The sequence below is a fragment of the Scomber scombrus genome, chromosome 16 (genome assembly GCF_963691925.1).
Source record: "Scomber scombrus chromosome 16, fScoSco1.1, whole genome shotgun sequence".
NCBI lineage: Eukaryota > Metazoa > Chordata > Actinopteri > Scombriformes > Scombridae > Scomber > Scomber scombrus.
In genome coordinates this window covers 9546993-9563299 of record NC_084985.1, presented here as the reverse complement: position 1 = coordinate 9563299, position 16307 = coordinate 9546993, and the positions used below count along the sequence as shown (strand labels likewise).

Sequence of the window (16307 nt, the reverse complement as noted above, 5' to 3'; positions counted from 1 at the left end):
CAGAGTCTTGTATCTCAGGTAAAATCACATTATTTATTACTATTAATATCACATTATCTGTCACTATGAGGTTCTGTTTAATCTGTAAAATATTCTGTTGCTAATATATTCTGTTCTACATTTAAGATAAATATACACTGTCTGATATGCATTGACTGATATTCTGTTGAATGAATGCTGACCATTATGAATCATGGATGAATGCTTTCTGTGATTTCTATATAAACATTCTGTGTTATCATTAATGGTATTATTCATATTTTGAAATGTTTGTGTTCTTCACACAGTGTACACATGCAGTGATTTTAAGAGGGCTCAAAGAGATCCAGAAGTGATCTAATAGTCCTTTTTTCTCAGGTAACCCATTTTTTTGACAGTTGTGTTTTTCCTTACCTTGCGCACATTCACTTGGGATCTGGAGTTCACTGATATGGTGGATAAGCAATCAGGTTTCCCATCCATTATAATGCTTTAATAATACTTTTTTTTTTTTTTTTTTTTTTAAAGAAAGACAATAGTACATGGTAAAGAGAATGCCTATTATCCCTTTTACTGTATTTTTGAATTTTATTTTAATGTGAACATATGTTTTTGTGCTGCTTGTATAAAATGTTTGATACAGTTATCTGGTTTGTAACCTCTGTGTTTTATGTGCTGCTGCTCTTTTGGTCAGGACACTCTGATAAAAGTGAGGTTGTTGGTTAAATAAAGTAAGCCTGCAACTAACACATATTCTCATGATTCATTTGTGGATAAAATGTCAGAAAATAGTAACAATAGCCGTTATAGTTCCCCAGAGTCAAAGGTTACATCTTTAAATGTCTCATTTTGTCCAAGAAGCAGTATAAAACCCAAAGATATTCAGTTTACTATCATGTACGTTCACCTTTGTGAAAGTGATAAAATAAATAAAATAAAATAAAATACTATATACAGTAAACAATCTCTGTGTAAATACATGTGCAATATATACATGTGCAATATGCAGAAGTTCCTGAGATTATATACATGTATGAAATGTGCCTGGGATTTACATAGTAAGGACAGCATCAGTCTTTTTTAGTGGGAGTGGGAGGTACTGGGATGATGATGGGAGTGGGAGGTACTGGGATGATTACTGATGGTATAAATGAGCCCCCCCCCCCCCCCCCCCCCCCCCCCCCCACGCGCTTTGAGGCACGACTAATAACTGTATCTCTAAAAGTGATATAAATAAATCATAATTCATTCCTAATTATAATTATGTCTGTTCTTGTGTAGTAGCTGCCAGCAGCCTGCAGGGGTGCTGTCGTAATTCTCTGCTGAAGAATATCTGTGACGCACGGACGCACAGTCATACGTCATCACGTCGTACTTCCAGGTGACGTCTGGTGCGGGAAAACTTTGTTGACATCCGTGCGTTTAATCTCCTCCCGCGACGGTTTTGTGCGGGTTTTTTCACATGAAATAAGGTTTTAACTAACGCAGGTAAATATTACGCACGCAATACGTAAAGGAAACAGTATAATATGAGTTCTTCTCTTTTTAAAATGTGGTCGTGGGTCGCTGCATAAACTAACAGTGAATCTGACAAATATCACAATAATCATCTAAATATGTGATTTTTTTTTTGGATGAGAATGAATAAATTAAACTAGTTACAATCTCTGTAATATCCCTCATAATGAAGGCTGTGCCAGTATCAAATTAGCTTATATCTTTATGGTCTTGTAAGAAATGGCTGATTTTACAGCTAAGTTAAATTGCTGCCAGTTCAACCATCAGCCAAATATCAGTGGTAAAAAATATAGTTTTGGACTGATACAGATGCTGCTTGTTAAAGCCAGTTTTGAATCATGTCAGTAATATGTAAATATGTCAGATTATTGCAGATGTTTCGATTTCTGTGTGGTATTTTTATCTTGAAAGTTCATGAAACATGGCCAACAAGTAGATAGCATAAAATATCTACTGACATACATTTTTAGGGCTGGAACTAATGATTATTTTTCATTATTGATAAAACAATTAAATTTGGCACAGTTTCTCAAAGCACAAGGTGCAACCTCTTTGTCTTGTTTTGTTACTATCACAGAGGATGAAAGAAACCAGGAAATATTCATATTTAAGAAGCTGGAATCAGGCTTTTTGGATAGTTCTCCCTAAAAAAATAACTAAAAGCAATGAATTAGCAAAATAGATGAAAGTTCCTCCCAAATTATCAATCGGCTTTTAAAAGGACAGTAATTAAAAAATTTAATCTTCAATATGTATTACATTGTGTTGCCAATTCTCAAGACTATCTTTCATTCCTTAGATCAATATGAGTTTGCCTAATGTCTGTATTGCAGCGAAACTCAAAATATTTGGTTATATAGGGACTTAATAATCAGGCGTTTGTGAGATCATAGTGGGTTCTCAGACAGTGGATCCAATAGTGCTCCCTTTTGGAAATTGACAACATCCAAGTTATCTCCTCTTGGGGGCAGTGATACCTTCTCACTACCAATACGTCTTAGAGAGTGAATAGGATGATTAAATTCAACAAAATGGGCTGCTACTGGATAAAAGCGCCACATTTTGTTGAAATTAATCATTCTATTTCTTTATGGATTAAATATAGTTTTATTCTTAAATTGTTTTCTGTAATGTACCGTTATTTATTGGATACTTGGATTAAGTTGTTTGTGATCATCTAGAGCTGAGGTTTAACTTTTCTGAGTGTCTGTTCCTGAGGGCCAAAGCATAATCTGAATAAAAGAGAAATGCATATGAAGCCAGAGTGTATACCTGTTGTGGTTGGTTAAAGTGATTTAATTACATGGAACATGATTGTCTAATCACCATCAGATGTGTTACTAGGTTTGGCCTATATAACATTAGGAGTGTCTGCCTTACTATTGTTGATGATCTTTAAAAAGGCCTGAGGGTTGAAATGTCCTCTAAATAATACAGAAATGCATATGGAGACAGAGTATGTGAAACCTTTTTTCCTACTGTCAAGTCTCCTTCCAGTGATCAGCATTATATAATGATCATTTGATCTTTTTTAATGACCTGAAACTATTCCTTGCTTGTACTTTCTAATTCATGGGTGTGTTTTGACATTTACATCGTTTAAAGTTAATGAAAACATTCTGAAACATAGGCCCGTACTTGTTTTGACTGAAGTGTTTATATTCCCCTCTGGTGATGAAGTGTATGACATTAACTGAGCTTTAACCTGCCTGCAGGTATCGCTGACCTCCCCAGAGTCTCTTCATCAGAGTAAATGGAGTCAGAGGGGACTGAATCACCGCCATCAGGCTCAGGCACAGCTGAAGTTTTCAGCTCTATTCGGGAGCGCACCATCGCAGAGAACAGCATGGTGGTTCTGCTGCAGGGCCTGCAGGGGGAGGTGACCACAGTGGACCTGAGGAACGAGAGCACAGCGAGAGGCCGAGTGGTCAACGTGGACGCCTTCATGAACATACGTCTGGCAGAGGTGCTGTACCGCGACCGGCGGGGGCAGCTCACCCAGCTACAGGACCTGTTCATTACTGGCAGGAATGTCCGCTACGTTCACATCCCAGACCACATGGACATAATGAAAACCATTCAGAGCCAGCTGGCCAAGATCCACCGGGTCCGCAACTTTGCCAGCCAAGGGGGCGGCAGGAAAGAGTATGCCAAGAAGACAAAATAACTTTTTGTTCTTTAGAAGGAAACAAAACTCTGCTGGGAAGAACGTAAAATACTCAGAGGCACCAAGTGAGTTTTCTTTTTGTTAGTTTTGAGGAAGAGTATTTGAGTACTAGATCAGCTGCTGGTTTATTGATCAGTCCATCTACAGAAAAATAACTGTTTACATAATCAATAGTTTTTTAAGAAATCCTAACACTCCTAAATTTCAGCTTCTCAGTTGGGAGGATTTGCTGCTTTTCTTTGTCTAATGAGAGAATGTTCATCGGATAAATCAAGTGATTTGAAGACATCATTAGATAATGCTAATAGATATTTTTTTGTATTTTCTGATGTTTTTTAGACCAAATTAAAAATGAAATTAATCAGGAAAATAATACTGAGATGAACTGATAATGAAAGTAATCGTTACTTGCAGCCCTGAGGTTTGGGAATATCAACAGTTCCTAAAATAAATCAGAGGAGTCACAAAGTGATTAAAAAAAAAAAACTCTGTTACACAACAAAATATTTATTTTTCTGACTTCTCACTTTTTTTCTTCTCCTTTTGAAATATTGGAAACTTTCATCTTTTGAAGCAGCATATTTTACTTGCATACTTGTGATGAGGGGTTTCAAGTTGTTTCATTGTATGAGGTCACAGAGCTGAAAAAGTTATGAATATAGCCCGAAAGATACTATATTTTTGAAGCCTATATCAAGTTTTGTTTAAAATCAGTTAATTATATATTGATGATAATTTTTTGTCATACTTTTCTTTCGGCACATATTTTATGATGATCGAGAGATGCACTCAGTGTGATACTTTAACTTGTCTGTGCTCTCAGGTGGACAAACTCAAAGGGAGACTTTTTTTAAATAAAATTACCTCAAACGTATCTTTGGCATCTCTGTACTGACATTTCCTGTTACATATCAGCCAACACATACAATAATATTGATATTTCTACAATAAGCTCATTTATCAGTCAGACTCTGGTTGGGAACCACTGGACGAGCTGATGAGTTGGAAATTGTGTGTTTGCATTTGGTAATTGATTTTGTGATCTGTAATTGACATAAAAAACAGCAGTTAACAGCCGTCTTCGTGAAATGCACACAACTGTAAATAAATAGGCTTACAAGTAAGTCATTGTTCTGCCAACGTCTTTACTACAGCGCATAAGCACTTCTTTAAAATGAAAAGAGGACATAAAACAATCAACAGTCAGAGCAGGTGTGGCCCAGGGTGTCTGCTGTTTACTCTCAGGCATGGTTGAGGGATCCTGGCACGCACCACAAAGCCCATCTGTCTGTCTGTGACACCGGCCCAGATTTAATAACTGCCCATATGCAGGAAAACATTAGTCATGTTCAATGCCAGTCTGGTGGAGGGAAAAACAAGCATGTCATGTTTCCACAGCTTCCACCTCACAAACATCTCTCCTGCATGCATCATTGAGCTGTCCCGTCACTCTCTCCTCTGATTGGTGGTGCAAGATCCGAGCAGAGCAGGATGGGACTTTTGTTTGGCCAATGGAGGCGAGTGGAGCGGGTGAAAGGAAGAGAGTGTTTCCCTTGGAAACTGCTGTCCCAGTGTTCTGCCGATACACAAATACGATTGGGAATTTGAGGAATTTGCGAAGGGGTATGTTATTCCTATGCAGTGTCAGGAAGAGGACAGGCCTGACATAACACAGGCGGGGGCAGCTGGTTCAGATAAACCCTGCACTGTACACAGATGAGAGGGTATTCAGCAGCCATATCATTTAAAAAAAGTGAAATTAAGAGGAATATATGCTCCCAGCTCTCAGGAATGTCCCTTGGCAATTGGATCATTGTTTTGGCTGTGGCTTCAGGGTGTTTTAAGGGACATGTTTTTCTCTTGACTCTGTTTGCTTTAAAACCAACCTTGAGAGCGTCTGAATGACAGCAGCCACCCACATAATGGATGCTTACTGCTTTGCTAAAAACATGACCGTGTGCCACATCAACACTCACAAGATTCAAAATAGCACTTTACTGAGGCACGACCGCATAAACAATTCTTTTACAATTCATAACACAGCCGGATTTAGTGTCATACCAGCGGTGAAACAACCCAGATCCTCTATCTAAAAAAGGTACTGATGATACAACAACACCAAACTGCTCCATTATAAGTGAAAGGACTAATATATATTTAAAGTATCAATAGTAAAATTAAAAAGTGGCCCTTTGTGACTGACATGTTATTAAATATGACATTAATAGATTAATACCAGTCATAAAAAGTAAGTACATTTAAATGTTTATGCTATTTTTATGCATGTAATACATCTCAGAGAGAAATAATGTAGTGTTTACTTAAATACATTTATTTGACAGACTACTACTTTGCAGAATAACATGAAACATACAAGACATGCAATCAGCAAATAGGCAAGGATTATTTTTATAAACTACCTCACAGTAAATAAAGTTGTTAAATTTAGCCCCACTTCTACCTGCCACAAGAGTAAACTGTTAATACTTCAGTAATTACAATTACAGTGTTTTTATGGTTTCAAGGTTTACACTGTGGTACTTTTACTCAAGTAAAGGATCTGAGTACTTCTTCCATCTCTGGTTAATACTGATGAATCAATGTGTAAATCGCAGTGCAACTGAGGGTTTGTGTCCCTCAGAAAGGGTCATTAAATACATTTCAGGGGTCTGAAAATGATGAGTGGATGAAAGATGAAAATTTCTGCTATCAGTGGTGGAGGAAAGTAAACAAGTATATTTACTCCATTCCTGTACTGTAGTATATGATTGATTTTTAAAAATCTGTTTATTTGTGATATTTCAGATTTCTATGAGCTGTTTTCAGTTTCACCAAAGACACTACAGAAAAATCTGCAAATGAAAATAATTTCAAAAAATGAATATAGATTTTTGTTGCAGAACTTACTATTTTCTTCTTACTACCTTAACAATATATCATCTCATGACCCCCCAGATTTATCTTGCGACCCTATAGAAACCCCCACACCTCAGTTGGGAACCACTGCTCTAAACTACCTCACTGTATATGAAGTAGTTAAAAGTAGTTTCACTTTGAACATTTAGAACACTGTTTTATGTAAAATCTTCATCTGAAAAGTAACTAAAGTTGTCAAATAAATGTAGTGAAGTTAAAGTATAAAGTAGAATCAAATGGAAATACTCAAGTAAAGTACAAGTAACTCAGAGTTGTAATGAAGTACAGTACTTGAGTAAATGTACTTAGTTACTTTCCACCACTGGTTTTGTCTGATCTTTGATTTTTGGTGAAATATTGGATCATTTTACCTTTTTGAAACAGTTTAAATGAAACCATGTGAGAAGTTTAGAGTTCGGTGTGTGTCACACACATCTAAAACGTGACCAGACACTCCTGTTTTTGTACTGAAAAGCTTGAAACCGCTGATTTAATCTTTAACTATGTGTTGTATTTTGTAAGATAATCACATGTTTTTATGTAAAATCTTTATCTGAATAGTAACCACGGCTGTCAGATAAATATAGCAGAGTAAAACCTACAAAATGTGCCTCTGAGTTTGGTGGAGCAGAAGTAGAAAACAGCACAAAACAGAAATACCCAAGTGGAGTACCTCAGCATTGTATTTATTTACAGTTCTGGAGTAATTGTACTTAATTGCTTTCCACCACTAGACTCTACCAAACAACAGCACCTGCGAGCCAGCGCTGCGTGCCACTCCACTGTTTGCTTAATAAACTCAGTCAGGGACACAAACTGTACTGCTAAGCTCCTTTTTCCCTCCCTGGAAACTGAGATTAAAATACAAAGAGCTCAATTAATCCACGAGCCCCTGCAGCAGCACGGCCCTGTGCCCATGGCAGCCGACTAGCTATTTCCTGTTCCACCCTCCTGGCTTCACAGTGAACAGACCTCACTGTGGTGCGTTTGTGGGCAGAGGAGGACAGATCAGCTCCTTCTGGTCAGTAGTGCGGTTCACATCTGCACATAAGGACACAAAAGCAAGACTATCTTCAATAAATGGTGATTTCTATAAAGGTGAGGACCCTGGTTGTAATTTTGGCTTTTAAAATTGGCATCAGATGTTTGTTTCAGATGCATGAGGACCCCTATAGTTTCACTTATCTCTTAGGGGAAAGGAAACGCCTCCTTCTCAACATGTGTCTGGACCGTTTCTGGCTGGTCCCTCCTTCCCTCTAAAGGATGAGAGGGAGTGGATCTTGGCTGAGGGCAGCTCCTTCTCCGGCTTCCAGTAGCAACATCAGCTCCTCTGTCACGCACACTGAGCGTCTGACTACACCTCACTGCTTCTCCTTTTTCAGGGATGGGATCTTATTTATGTGTTGGCTGATGAGCATGGAGCAGATTTGGAGCTAAATTATTGATTCTTCAGAGGAAAGTTTGTGGTTATCAAGCATTTCAGCTCTCATCCAGGACCAAGGTGAGTGATGTGCTGACTTAAAATGATCTTATGCTGATATTTCACCCATTTTGTTCAAATATATTTTACTTTAATTTAAGTCAAAAGCTTTCTGTGATGGAAACTTGGATTCAAACATTGATTTTCAAATATTTGCACAATCTTACTGCAGTTTTTTCTGCTGTCAGGCAGTAAACGAGGTAACAAACTGGTTTATTAGTATTGCCTGCACCATGTTCTTTACAATACAGCAGACCATAAAATCCTTTATGGGTGCAGTAGCAACAACATGCCCAGAATCATCAACACTTATAAATCCACAAGGAAAACCCAGCTATTCACATATATTTTTATACTTTGTTTAGGGTACTTTCGTATACTTAATAATGTGTTTCATGTAATGTGTTGAAGTATTGTGGTAGTGTTGATATAATGCTCTGCCTCTCATGCAGGATTGACTACTGTAAAGTAACAGGTTTTATTTTCAGTGGTTTCAGATTTCATATTTTGACTTAAATAGGATTATCTAAGCAGGAAATGTGGGAGGGTTGAATAGGAGTACATTTATGGGGTCACATAAACAGCTACAGCTGCCGGGCTTTGCATGTGTATGGTTAAGTCCAGAAGTTATTGGACTTGTCTGGAAACATTAGGTGTTAAATCTGTCTGCCCGAGACTGCGGCTGCATAAAATGGACATTTGTCTCCCTCTGGTATTTGTGTTGTGCTTCCAGCTCGGGCAGACTTCACCACAAACTGCCTGCTTCAGGCTGTCATGAATCTCTGTGCAGCTCTGTATAATAATATATGTACAGTGTCATTCTACAAGTAAGAAAACAGAATGAGACAACACATTAGTAATTATGACTCTCATGGGTGCTACAAAAATGTCAAGATCAAGTCCTTTGTGTCAGCTTATTTTCTCAAAAACAAGTGAAAAAAAGTGCCACTGCAGTAAGATTATTTCAACCTGTTTCAATAGAAACCAGCTTGTTACAAGAAGTTTACTGAAACATGGAAAAAAATAAGAAAAATGTAACTTGATTTAGCAAAATAACTCAAATAAGGTGATTTCTAATGGAAGTGAGTAGAAATATCTTTCAGATTGTTTTAAGAAAATTACTTTAAATGAATACTTTTACATTTTGTAAAATGCACTGATTAGTTTTCTTGTTAAGAGTTTGATGTCAAAATTGATACCACCCTCAAGCCAATATGTTAAATATGAAGTTTTGGCCAGTACTTGGTTAGCTTAGCTTAGCATAAAAGGCTGGTAACAAGGGGGAAACAGCTAGCCTGGCTCTGTCCAAAAGTAGCAAATCTGCCTGCCAGCACCTCTAAAGCTCGATAATTAACAAGCTAAATCTGGTTTGTTAAATCTGTACAAAAAACACATTTCTTTCACTGAGGTAAATGTGATGGATTAATTCTTGGTCGGTAACATTATCCGTGCCTCGCTGCCTGACAACTGCTCCTAGCCAAGAAATAGAGCACAAACTCCCCATAAAACCACAACCATGTCTTTTTTTACACTTCAGTTTTGTACAGATTAAAGAAATTAACCAAAGTGTTATTGAATGAGTTTAAAATATGCTAGTCACATTTTTTTAGCTTCACATTAAGCAAACATGAGAGAGTTATCAGTCTTCTCATCTAACTCTAGGCAAGCCAGTAAGCTATTTTCGAAAATGGTGAACTTTTCCTCCAAGGACGCGAAATTACACCTTCTTATCGACTTGATAAGAATTTGTTATCTGCAGTGTGATAAGTGCTACAAGTTTTAGAAACAGTCTCATTGGTGGATGTAGAACAACTGGGTGTCAGGGCCACTCTTTAATTAGAAGAAAAAACTGACCGAACATGAACTCAACCAAAAGCTAAATTGCCCACTTATGTGGTTCAGGTCTGGGGGCAGTAAATTGAGGATAGCAGATGGACTCATATGTCTTCTCTTTGGGAAGGGAGTTAAATGCCAAGCATAAAGCAGCCCTGGTTGAGACCCACCACTTCCCATCAGTCATTGGACCCTGAGTCAGCCACCATTGTAACTACCACTTTAATTGCCCCCACTGAAAAAATAAAAAAGAAAGCCTTTGAGAGTGCACAAGGTCTGCCAAGAGTCACCAGGATAAAGATCAGGGTGGGAGATCAACCCAGGCCCCCAGTGGCAGTGACTGGAGCAGGGCATGATTTTGCTTTCCCTTGAGGGAAAAACACCAGAAAGAACAACATTTGGCTCCCACGCACATTGTTGTTGTAATGACAGGGAATGTGAGGGGGTGGGAAATATCAGTCATCATGTTTACATCAAGCTTTACTGTAACCGTGGGACCATCTGCGACATGGTTTCATTTTAAATCCCCCTAAAAGGAGAAAGTGTTTCTTATGAAAACTGCGAGATAATCCAGAAAGACCAGAGTCATTGTTCTTGGAAAGACATAATGCTGCTGAATCTTAAACTACGCTAGCAGCATGGCAACATCCTGATCCGTTAAAGGGAACATATTATGGGTTTTGTTCTGTTTGTCTGTCATTTATTTACTGTTATGATGTTGGCTGCCCTTATTAAACATGGTCAAAGCTCCAAAACTTGAGGTTAATGTTCGTTTAACCCTGAACTGAGCTGTGATGTCTTTCTTCTTCCCTGCCAACCAGCTCATGTTACTTCATTGGTCATAGCCATAAATGGCCATCTGTTGTGTAGCCTTGGTTGCTAAGATTATTGCTAAGGCTTCTGCATGTGTTGTTTGTGTTGTGCACTTGCATATTTCGGATCCGATGTTGAAATTAGCATTATTTTGCTCAAAGCTTCACAGAGTACAACCCCACAGAACTGCGAGCATGTCTGTCGACTCTTGTTGAATCTTGAGTCATTTTGGTCTAACTTTCTTAATAAGGCACCCTTTATAAAGATTGTATTAGTTAGAATTCATATTCTTTTCACCTAAAATCAAACTTGCTTTGTTTTATTTAGATAATTCTTGAGTCAATCAGGGCAATCACCCCAATGTCCAGTTTGACCTCTGACCTTTTGGAAAAGGGCTGCAGGGCGTTTCGGCCAAAATCCATTAATTAACCCTTACATCCTGTTCAGGGTCAAATTTGACCCATTTTTTTTACATTTGCAAGCTGTAAAAACACCATATTCTCATGTGCAGCGATACACATTTTATATCCAATGTTTATTAAACAAATTCAAAAATCAGCATTCAAACATCTTGTGTTCATCATAGTCTATAAAATGTTTTCCTGGACCATAAAATAATGATTGTGAATGTCTTTTTCCATGAGACAAGTCATACTTTTATTAATGATATTAATAATATTCATCTGAATTGGTGCAGAGACTAATTATGAGTCAGAATATGAACAGTATGTAAGGGTTAACTACTTATGACTACAAGACCCAAGTAATTTTTAAAAAACCAAAATAGCAAAAGATTTTCATGTATGTCTTACTAACATTTATGCATTTATTGACCTGACATCTTATAACAGAATGAGAAGCCAATGAGCATTTGATCATGTACCAACAATTATAAATGCATTATTGTTACAGAATATCGTAAACACCAGCCAAAGAGGTTTCACAACCTTGAAATAAGGCAGAAATCCCATGGATATTACAAAACATGGCCAATTATCTTCATGCTTAGATACTATTAGAGTTTTTTGGGGGGTGGATGAACAAGCCTTTAATTCCCTCCCTCTCATTTCTGTTTAACAACAACAGCAGATGTGTAATTCAGTGTCAAAGCGGACATGAGAAATCCAACATGTTACTTTGTCTGTGGGAAAATCAAAATCAAACTAAAAGTCCCATTTGCCTGACACCGGAAAGGAGCCTCCCCGGTCCTCAGGCACTGATGTCATAAACATAAACATCCCCATTACACACAGAGGGCCTCACCGCAGCCCTGAGTATAAAACACTTACGAGGAACACAATGTCCTTGTGGAGTGACCTTTGACACTGGTTTAGATCACAGGAATCATGGGTGGAGCTTTGGAGGAACATATTTTGCCTTTGCTATCATTTGGATGAGCTCAGACTCAAAAGAATATGAGATTCCGATGCATAAACTAACTGTCTGCATGTGTTTCTATGTGACAGGAACTGCACTGAGTGGATGGTGTAGGAGTTTAACTGTGAAGAAGGTCCTGGAGATGGTAAATATTTGAAGCCACAGTGAACCAGGATGGAGCCTGTTAAGAGAGACATGGAGCTGCTCAGTAACAGCATGGCGACCTACGCTCACATCAAAGGTAACATGTCAGTGGTTGATAAAACACTGGCTCCCAAATTCAAGATGTCCTCACAAGTTGATTACCAATGTAGATAATGAGATTAAACTGCATTGTGCTCTAATCTTTACTCTTTTTTTGCCAAATACTGCAAAGTTTTACCTCTTCAAGCCTATTAAAATGGTTAAAATTATTCCAATTAAGCAGCCCGAGAAGGTAAAAAATCTCTCTGAACAACTCACTCATGGACTCAGCCATGAAATTATTTAATATTAAAGGATAAGTTGAAAGAGATCCTTTCTTAAATTGATTCCAATTTAAGTGATTGGGGAAGAAATCTGCAGCCAAATGAAGCTGCTACCAAGACAGCAATCACATGGAAATAGCTGGAGGCAAACTGGACATAGAATTAAACAAATTAAATAAACTGTATGTAGATTTTCACATTTATCATATTACAATATGGTCAATATCTAAAATATGAGGGGGGGAGGTCTACCTGGAAGATGTAACCCATCAAATATCACCAAACGATCCTATTCCTGTATAATTATTATGTCGTCCATGTCAACCTATTCTTTTTGCCAGAAAACATCAATAAAAATAAAGCTAATATGAGGCTTCAGCAGTCTGAATAAGTGAAAACAAGTAGGCATCTTCCAAATTTCTTGGCTGGAAAGATTTAAAGCTAAGTTCTGAAGCTGCTTGGATTCGGAAAAATATCCAGTCCAAGATCTTTAAGCAGCCAGCATTGACACCACAGTGTCTAAACATTTTTTCAGCTAAACCAATCAGCCGTAGGCAGCGTACAGACCGAAAACTGTGTTATCAATTAATGAATTCATTAAGTTACATAAGTTATTAGATGGTCAATACTATCACTGGCTTCCTCGTCAAATGAACTGGGTTATTTTGGCCTGTTTAAATATCTGTTATCTGCTTTTTCGCCTCACAGGCTGCAAGAAAAGGAAACTTGGTGACTTAATGACTCGATGGAGGTGAAAATTAAGACACAAGTGGTCACATTTAACTAACTGTGTCTGTGTTTGTAGTACAAAATTAGTTATTTGAGTGAGCACCTCTCCACCCTAGCTCAGCAGTGAAACACTATCTGGGGAAAAAAAGAGAGAATCATGCAATAAAAACACATTTTTGGAAGATGTCAGCTTCCAAAAATGATTCATCCAACTCAGACTGCTGATGCCTTAGATGAACCTTGTTATGCATTTTTTCCTCGGACAGACTCCTGAGGATCTTGTTCCCCATCACTTACAATCAAAACACTTTAGGACAGCCAGTACCATTTTCACAGCCAGTACAGGAGGAGCAAATATGGCTACTAACAACTGTTTCAATTTACTTTAAGCCATGTGGGTATCGTTTCGAGACTTAAAAAAAGTGTGAAACTAGCCTTTAAGGGGTCTTAATTAAAAAAACATTGGGAACCTGGACTACATCTCTGCAGCTCTCCACAAAATACTTTTCTGTTGAGCTTTGAGAATTCATTTCACTGTCTAGCCACCATCAGTTCCAGCATCTTGGGTGTCCTGTTTTCTTTGGCTCAACGCTGCTGCAGTTTGACTGTATATCTGCTCACAGCGCCGAATATCATGTGGCAATGCAAAGCTCTGTTGCTCAAAAGTAGGCAGTAAAGAAAACAATAAAGAGCACAGTTTAGTTCTGTTTCTGCTCTGATTTTTTACTGAAGTCAAATGTGTTTTTCTGCCCTTGCAGCCAATCCAGAGAGCTTCGCCCTCTACTTCATGATGGGCGTCTGTTTCGGCCTGCTCATGGCGCTGTGCCTGATGGTGGCGAGCCTCACCTGCAGGACTCGCCGCCACAGGAGGCCTCCTCCATCTCCTGAGAGGAGGCAGCTGAAAGAGTCCAGCGAGGAAGAGGATGAAGAAGAGGAGGAGGATGAGGAGAGCATTGCAGGGGAAGATGGGGAGGAGGCAGAGATCCCCAAAGTGACAGTGGGGCCGATGAGCGAACGCAGCAGCCAGTCCAACGGCACGCTGAGGAGTGTTAATGTGTTTGCGTCTGCTGAGGAGCTGGAGAAGGCCCGGCGTCTGGAGGAGAGGGAACGTATCGTCAGGGAGATATGGAGGAATGGACAGCCGGACATCTTGGTTACAGGGACGGGGACAATTGGTCGGGTGCATTACCACTAACAGACACTTTGAGTGAGACTGCAAAGAGCCAAACATACACAGCTGGACATTGGACAGAAACATGCTTCATCTTGATTATGGAAATCCAAAATGTTCAATATTAAAGGAACACTCCGCTGATTTTACACATGACGATCAGTTTACTCACCATGAGGAATTATTACTCAACCTGTGAAAACTGTTGTTAACGTGCCAAGTTTTATATCTCTATAGAGAAATTAAGTAAGTATGAAAAACAGAAATCCTGTGCAAGAAACTGGGGGCGTTTGGGTTTAAAGATGTGGACGTTTACCAGTCAGGGAGTGTATAATGAAGGAAGATATTAAGGTGCATTATGGGAATTGTAGGATTCAGTGTTCCTGGAGCTTGAGCCATGAAGAGAACTGAAAAGTCAAGATATGTACAATCTTGACCATATTTTTTATTAGCCTGTCTCCAAATGTTATAAAAATGAAATATTAAATGCTGGAGTAACCCTTTAAAATAAATAAATAAGACTTTAAATTTATAATATGAATAAATACAGACAAAATATGGAATATATATTAATATCATTTTTAATAATTCAATATATTTTCAAAACTTGGTATAATTAAACATTACTTCATCATGCTTCTTTGCACAACTGGCTCCGCTCTGTCTTGATTGATGAAGTGTTTGTGTTTAAAAAAAAAAAAAAAGGCATTATGAAATAAAATTTGAATTATGAAAAAGACAAAGATAATTGCCTTTTTCACATTGTTACATTATACATTTTGTCTGTATTTTTGACCATGATTATTTCATAATTTCTTATTTGTTACTTAATATTGAGCACATATATTTCTTGTAACTTATGAAGGATGTTGTAAGCATATTTGGCCTAATCTGTATTCTACTCCATGTTTGTAATGTGAAACAATAAAAGTTTAACCACTTTTTGAATCAACACCCAATTTTAACTTGTAGATGACAGTAGATGAAACATGAAGGAATCACCATGCAGTAATTCACAAGCAAAAAGGTGTTTTGACGGTAGGTTAGCAAGGTTGAGAACCACCATCATAGACAAAATGATAAGAAGAAATAATGTGCACATTAATAGGTAAATAATTATTTGCAGCCTTAGTGTCACACAAACTAGTCCCAAAGAGGCAGATACAGGGCTAACAGAAACTCTGAAGAAGGTCCTGGAGATGGTAAATATTTGAAGCCACAGTGAACCAGGATGGAGCCTGTTAAGAGAGACATGGAGCTGCTCAGTAACAGCATGGCGACCTACGCTCACATCAAAGGTAACATGTCAGTGGTTGATAAAACACTGGCTCCCAAATTCAAGATGTCCTCACAAGTTGATTACCAATGTAGATAATGAGATTAAACTGCATTGTGCTCTAATCTTTACTCTTTTTTTGCCAAATACTGCAAAGTTTTACCTCTTCAAGCCTTTCCTACAGAAATGCTCCCAGTCTTTTCCCAGCCTGTTTATTGGCTTGTATCTCTGACCCCGTCACTTCCTGTGTTTCCCTTTCCACTGTTCCCACCACTCTGCTCTCTCTTTCAGCTACAGCACAGAGGTTCTCTGGTAAAGTAATGTCTGTATGGGGGCTATGAAAGACCCATTTACCTCGGCCTTACTGTAGATATTACCAATGCAGAGCCTCCCCAAGTGGATCCAAGCAATGTCCCCGGAGACAGTCTATTTTCTGTTGGCTGAAATGTTTCCCCCTCCATCCATGAAAAGGCCGATTATGTTACGACTGGAGTGCTTGTTTCCAGTGTCCGTTAGCTGTCAAGTTTTAAGTGGCAGAGGGCTGAATTGGAGATTGTTGTAGCGAGAGAGAAAACAAACCT

At 38.3% G+C, this 16307-nt stretch overlaps 2 protein-coding genes across 3 annotated transcripts; both read left to right on the top strand.

The window, feature by feature from the left end:
* The first annotated feature begins 1380 nt into the window (after nucleotides 1-1380).
* On the top strand, nucleotides 1381-8061 carry lsm10 (LSM10, U7 small nuclear RNA associated). Of its 2 annotated transcripts, XR_009927212.1 has the most exons (3): nucleotides 1381-1467; nucleotides 3213-3729; nucleotides 7963-8061. XR_009927212.1 is itself a non-coding variant. In XM_062435911.1 (2 exons), the coding sequence occupies exon 2, from the start codon at nucleotides 3251-3253 to the stop codon at nucleotides 3662-3664; it is 414 nt and encodes a 137-aa protein (XP_062291895.1). In that variant the 5' UTR covers nucleotides 1381-1467; nucleotides 3213-3250; the 3' UTR covers nucleotides 3665-4066. The 2 variants fall into 2 exon arrangements, 1 of the variants encoding a protein (XP_062291895.1); XM_062435911.1 differs by lacking the exon at nucleotides 7963-8061 and having other exon boundaries at nucleotides 3213-4066.
* On the top strand, nucleotides 8002-15364 carry eva1bb (eva-1 homolog Bb (C. elegans)). The gene is made up of 3 exons (XM_062435910.1): nucleotides 8002-8081; nucleotides 12173-12324; nucleotides 14038-15364. Exons 2-3 carry the CDS (start codon nucleotides 12258-12260, stop codon nucleotides 14472-14474), a joined length of 504 nt encoding a protein of 167 aa, XP_062291894.1. The 5' UTR covers nucleotides 8002-8081; nucleotides 12173-12257; the 3' UTR covers nucleotides 14475-15364.
* The last annotated feature ends 943 nt before the right edge of the window (nucleotides 15365-16307 follow it).